We start from the raw sequence: 5,547 nt of genomic DNA on the forward strand, positions 1-5,547 counted from the left end.
GAGAACAAATACTTTATTATAAGACTATAAATCGTATTAGTCAAAAAAGAATTAAAAAGAATAAAGGGGTTTTTTCATAAATATATAAGAAAAAGTAAATTTTTGCAAATTTACTTTTCTCAAGAATAGCTATTTGCAGTTTTACTACACTAAGTTTCTAAATTGCAAAAATACTACCCCACCCTTCTGCAACTGAATGCAAACACATGCAACTGCAACTCCTGATTTCAGGTTCCAGTTCTCAAATGTCATTTTCGACCACATCTTTGGAATCCATATATATATATATATATATATATATATATATATATATATATATATGGATTCCATATATATATATATATATGGTAACCAAGGATGAGGTCGAAAATGACATTTGAGAACTAGAACTTGAAATCAGGCATTCAGTTGCATATGAGGTTGCATTCAGTTGCATATGGTCGAATGCAATCTCATATGCAACTGAAAACTGTAAGTTACAATTAATGTATGAGTGCCCCTGCGGGGCCATTAGATCAAAATAGAATCAACTGAATGCAACCTCATAAGCAACTGAATTTTTTAGGGTGGGGTGATATTGTGGTGGATTTGGGTTGCAGGCCCCGCAGGGGCAATATTCAACTGAATATGCAATCTCATAAGCAACTAAATGCAACTGAAAACTGTAAATTACAACTGATGTATGGGTGCCCCTGGCGGGACCATTAGATCAAAATAGAATCAACTGAATGCAACCAAATGCAACTGAATGCAACCAAATGCCTGATTTCAAGTTCCAGTCTCCAAATGTCATTTTCGACCAGATTTTCAGAATATATATATATATATATATATATATATGGATTCTAAGGATGAGGTCGAAAATGACATTTGAAAAGTGGAACTTGAAATCAGGCATTCAGTTGCATATGAGGTTGCATTTAGTTGCAGGGGGAGGGGTAGTATTTTTGCAATTTAGAAACTTAGTTTAGTAAATATGCAATTAATTTGGGAAGATGGTATTTTTGCAAATAAGATCCTAAAAACTAGTATATTTGATAAATTCCCAAGAATAAACTACCCATATCACATTCATTCAGTTATATACGTTATTGTCGGTGCTCGACACACACTTTAGTGTTCTCATAAAGTAGAGTTTCATCTTATCTTTAATTTTTGTTTTCGAACAAAAATTTAAATATTAAATTTTTATTCATAAAAAAAATTTAAAAAAATATTTGTAAACTATGTACATGATCATTAAAATATGTACTGAGCCTCAGTGTCCCTCAATATATACAAGTATATAACTCTGGGCGGAGGGAGAACTTCTTAAACCAAACAACCAAAACTTATCAATTATGTTACCCGTATATGATTTTATAACAAGAAAATATGATTTGGAAAATTGGCCATTCAGTTGGCACTAAAGATTAATGCAATTTAAGTTTGTAGTTTGTAGTTGTTAGAGATCAGTTACTTATTCAACCAAATGCTGATTCAGCTGGTTCAACCACTGCCCTATCAGCAAGCATGCTAGTAAGGATGCAAGCAACATATATGTGACTTCAGTTGGTTAGTTTAGCTGCCAAAGCATGTGAATATATAGATATAAGCTAGGTGCAAGTTGTATGAGATCATTCCATGGCACCATAAATCCATACATTTAGCTTTTGTTTACAAAGGTGTCACAATATTTTGCTGAAAACAAATATCAATGTAAATTTTTTAATTTTGTTAGCTAAAACGTTAAATAGCCGGGTAACAAGAATTCCAGTTTTCCAAATGGCTTAAATCACCCGGGTAACAAAAATTTTAGTCTTCCGAAAAGTTTAAATCACGTTCACTTGTAAGCCTCGTGCTTCAATATATGTTAAGTGCACTTGTTTTCCATAAATGAGTTCGTCTCACATTTGAACTCACTTTATCCACTTTTTTTTACCTTTTTCGTAATTTTATATAATTTTCTTAAACTCTACACCCGACCCATTCGGACTCAAATATAAAAAATTGGGTGGGACTGAGCGAGTACTAGTTAGCTTCCAGCTATGCTTGACCAACTCAGACCAACTCGACCTAAGTGGTGGTTAAACTTGATAATGGATTAATACTAAATTAAGAATCAGACAAACTCCTGAGCAATATCTAACTATATATTCTAGCAGTTAGGTATACATATAGATGAAGTATGCTTATTCTATCTTCCACTAAAAGTATAACCAGAAATAAAACCAAAGAAAAATTAATCATGGGATTCACCCCACATCCTTAAAAGATATCTCTGGCACTGGTTATAGCTACCATTACTGAACAAGTTAGAAATAGTTGTATCTTTGTTCATTTGAACAATGGACCTACCACCAACTTTACCATTATTAAGGTTGTGCCTGTACTCAGATGCCACCTGTTCAAAGACTTCAACATCAAACATATTCAGCTTCAACTTTGGCTTCATAAAATCCCTCACATAAGCAAAAGGAAGTTGATCTCTGGGATTAAATGCCTCTAACTCATTAAATATTAGGCATGAAAATAGGTTGCTAGAAACTCCATGTCTCCTTAAGATCAATGCACTATCCGGTACATCTGCACAAGAAAAGATAATCACTAAACAGAACATTTCATATAAAATGATGAAAATAGTACCTGTCGTGTTTGTCGTGGTAGTCAAGTTTGTACTTAGGTGACGGTTTTATAAAATGATCAACGCGACGATCTCATGATCAGTGTGGATATATTGCAATTCACATCATAATAACTAATGATCAGTTTCTTAGGTTCTCTTAGGTAATCAAAGTATCTTCACGCATTAGCAATTTAGAAATCTAGTAAAACCATACTTTAGGAACACTCAAAGTAAAATGGCTTCTAAAGCACAATCTTTGATTTGGTCCACCAAGCAATAAACTTCAAAAAGAAGGTAGAATTAGAAGAGACAAAATTTCCGGCTGCATATTTAATGTTTTAGTTAACTTGTAAAATAATATTCATGCCTTTAATATGCCACCTCTAGAAGAGCAGTTGGTGCATGTTGATCCTAATAACAATAGCATTCTCACAAATGGCATGTGATTCGGACACTTTCTAGTTTCCCCTAATAGAAGAATCTGATTGAATAAAAATTTTTCTTCTCTGAAAAACTTTTGCCTCCTCTGTCAAAATCTGAACTGATGATCTGAAAATTTGATTTGAATTATAAAAAGTACTTAAATTACCTGAAGGGTAAGGTAATTTGTTTGAAGACCATGGTTCCAATCCATGCTCACAATACGTCTCTATTTGCGATCTCAAGGCCTCTACATTCCCCCATTTCTTCCACCTAGCCGTCGCCATAGCTTCCTCCATTGTATGAACAAAAAACGGATGCTTCGACATAGCAATGTCCGCGTCTGCTTTTATTATCAGTGAATGAATCAACAATAATGGATCAACTACAAGCTGCATTTTTGCATCCACCCAAATGCTATATTTTGAGTTTGGGAAAAGTCTGTGAACTAAGTACTTAGGTATCACCCCATTCATAGCTGCATTTTGGTAGAGAAGTTCACTGGAGACTTTAACTATTCTCCATGCCCCAATCTTATGTTGCTTTGAATCTCTTGACACCATTTTGTGATAATGTAGTCCATCAAACGTTACGTCGTCTATAAACATGACGAAACAAACACTGTCAAGTGTTTTTGATCCGAGTCCTCTAGGCTGCCGGATTTTGTCATGATCATTGAAAATAGCAGAAACGACCACCACTCCATCACACCTTTGCATGGCATTCCAATCTAAAAAAGATAAGGAAAACATTATATAAAGAAAAAAAATTGGTACTTTAAAGAGAATTAACCTCAAAAATTTTCAAGCCTTGAATTCCTTTAAGATCATAGGTACCCTGTAGTTCCATTATCAGTTGAAACTGATCTTTACCCGCTATATATTCACTAAATTTTGAACCCTCGACATCTTGTAACAGAGTTATCCGCTAAACTTTGGAGGACTTGAGTGGCTTTAAATGATTGGATATATTAATTATCTCTAAAAACGTCAGATTTTGACATTTCCTATAAAATTCCTCAATACTCAAACCTCAATTTCTAGGGAATGCCGCCAATGTGGCAACTCTTATCTGTTTCACCGATCACAAACAATTATTACTAATCTATCTTTAAGATTAGAACATAACAAACATTGCAGAACTAACCAGAATTACTGACTGGAAATCTCGTAAGGAATCCACATGGAATCTCATCATCATCTTCATGATCATAATAAGAAAATCTCTTCTTTGTCGTAAAATTCCCACCAAAACTATCAGCACTATCCTTCAAATACCTAATAACCCTTGATCCCAGTGTGGTCGAGTTCCTCGAAAATTCTTGAATTTCTTTCCAAACCATCCAATAATCTGCCAAAATGAAAACCCCATGATCAGCAAAACCACAATGCAGACACAAAATTCTCGTATATCAATGTATAAATAAAATGAAGATCACTGTGCATGTTTTTTCGTATTGTACCCGAGAAGAAAACAGGGGAATTGCAGGAAGAGTGAAGAGTGGGGAGAGCATGCTTGTGGTGTCCATAAGAAGGAGGATAAGTGAAGAGAGGGGATTGAATTGGATCATAAGGAGATGATCGAAAAGTGCATTTTGTTGAAGAGAGTGTTGAATAAAGAGCTAAAAACAGAGAGGTGAAGAGATAGAAAACAGAGAAACATAAGAGTTTTGATTGGAAGAGAAGTGGTTTTGAGAACTTCGCGGAAGCCATTCCAACCATAAAAACTGAGCCACTTCTGAGCTCCTTGCCATGTATTTATACGCATTTATAAATATCCGGCGCTCCTAAATGCAACAAAAATAAAGTTGGCAAAATAACAGAATAAAGAATTAAATGTTGGTCTTCGTTATCATAATTTCAAACTATACAATAATCTCAAATGTCATATTAGAAAAAATTGACTCAAAATATTACTTATAATGTTATATCGTATAGTGTTTGTAATTTTTATTAAAACGTTACACAATATAATGTTTTTTGCTCCTTTTTTTTGCCAAGTCAATAAGAAAAATATCTGAAAATCATAAAAACCTAACACTAGGTGATGCAAGACGTTATCTCTTAACGTTATTTTATCTAATATTTGAAAGCCCATGTAATATATTCCTCAAACCGCTACATCGTGTTACTTTATCGACGTTTGAAGTCCAAACCCATATAATATATCTCCCAAAACGCTACATCGTGTACTGTTTTATTCTTGAAACCTAATACTACATCATCTTATGTTTTAGAGTGGTATTCAGGGTCACATTTTCAAAAAATTATATTCCGAGTATTTTAACTTCAATTTATGATATTTAGGACCTTTTTTCTAAAAAAATTGCCAATACAACAATAATGAAGTTGGCAAAATAACAGAATAAAGAATTGTATCTGATATTCAATTTATGGGTTAATAATTAAGTGAGTCAATGAAATGGGCTTAATATATCAAATTGGTCGCTAAACTCAGAATATATCAAACTAGTCACTTAAGTTTTCGTTAGTCCACATCACAATTTTATAACGAGAAGAGCT

General features: G+C 33.6%; 1 protein-coding gene across 1 annotated transcript; it reads right to left on the minus strand.

Moving 5' to 3' along the window:
* Positions 1-2,212: 2,212 nt before the first annotated feature.
* On the minus strand, positions 2,213-4,758 carry LOC108198842 (alkaline ceramidase TOD1). The gene is made up of 4 exons (XM_017366622.2): positions 4,488-4,758; positions 4,172-4,375; positions 3,195-3,755; positions 2,213-2,565 (listed from the first exon to the last, which is right to left on the minus strand). The coding sequence occupies exons 1-4, from the start codon at positions 4,744-4,746 to the stop codon at positions 2,222-2,224; spliced, it is 1,368 nt and encodes a 455-aa protein (XP_017222111.1). The 5' UTR covers positions 4,747-4,758; the 3' UTR covers positions 2,213-2,221.
* Between the last annotated feature and the right edge of the window lie 789 nt (positions 4,759-5,547).

Source organism: Daucus carota, chromosome 8, assembly GCF_001625215.2.
Source record: "Daucus carota subsp. sativus chromosome 8, DH1 v3.0, whole genome shotgun sequence".
Classification (NCBI taxonomy): domain Eukaryota; kingdom Viridiplantae; phylum Streptophyta; class Magnoliopsida; order Apiales; family Apiaceae; genus Daucus; species Daucus carota.

Coding starts and splice junctions, on each gene's coding strand:
- LOC108198842 (XM_017366622.2), bottom strand. CDS start 4,746: ATGGTTGGAATGGCTTCCGCGAAGTTCTCAAAACCACTTCTCTTCCAA. Junction 3,756..4,171: donor ATTTCCAGTCAGTAATTCTG/GTTAGTTCTGCA, acceptor TATCTTTTTTAG/ATTGGAATGCCATGCAAAGG. Junction 2,566..3,194: donor CAAATTACCTTACCCTTCAG/GTAATTTAAGTA, acceptor TTTCTTGTGCAG/ATGTACCGGATAGTGCATTG.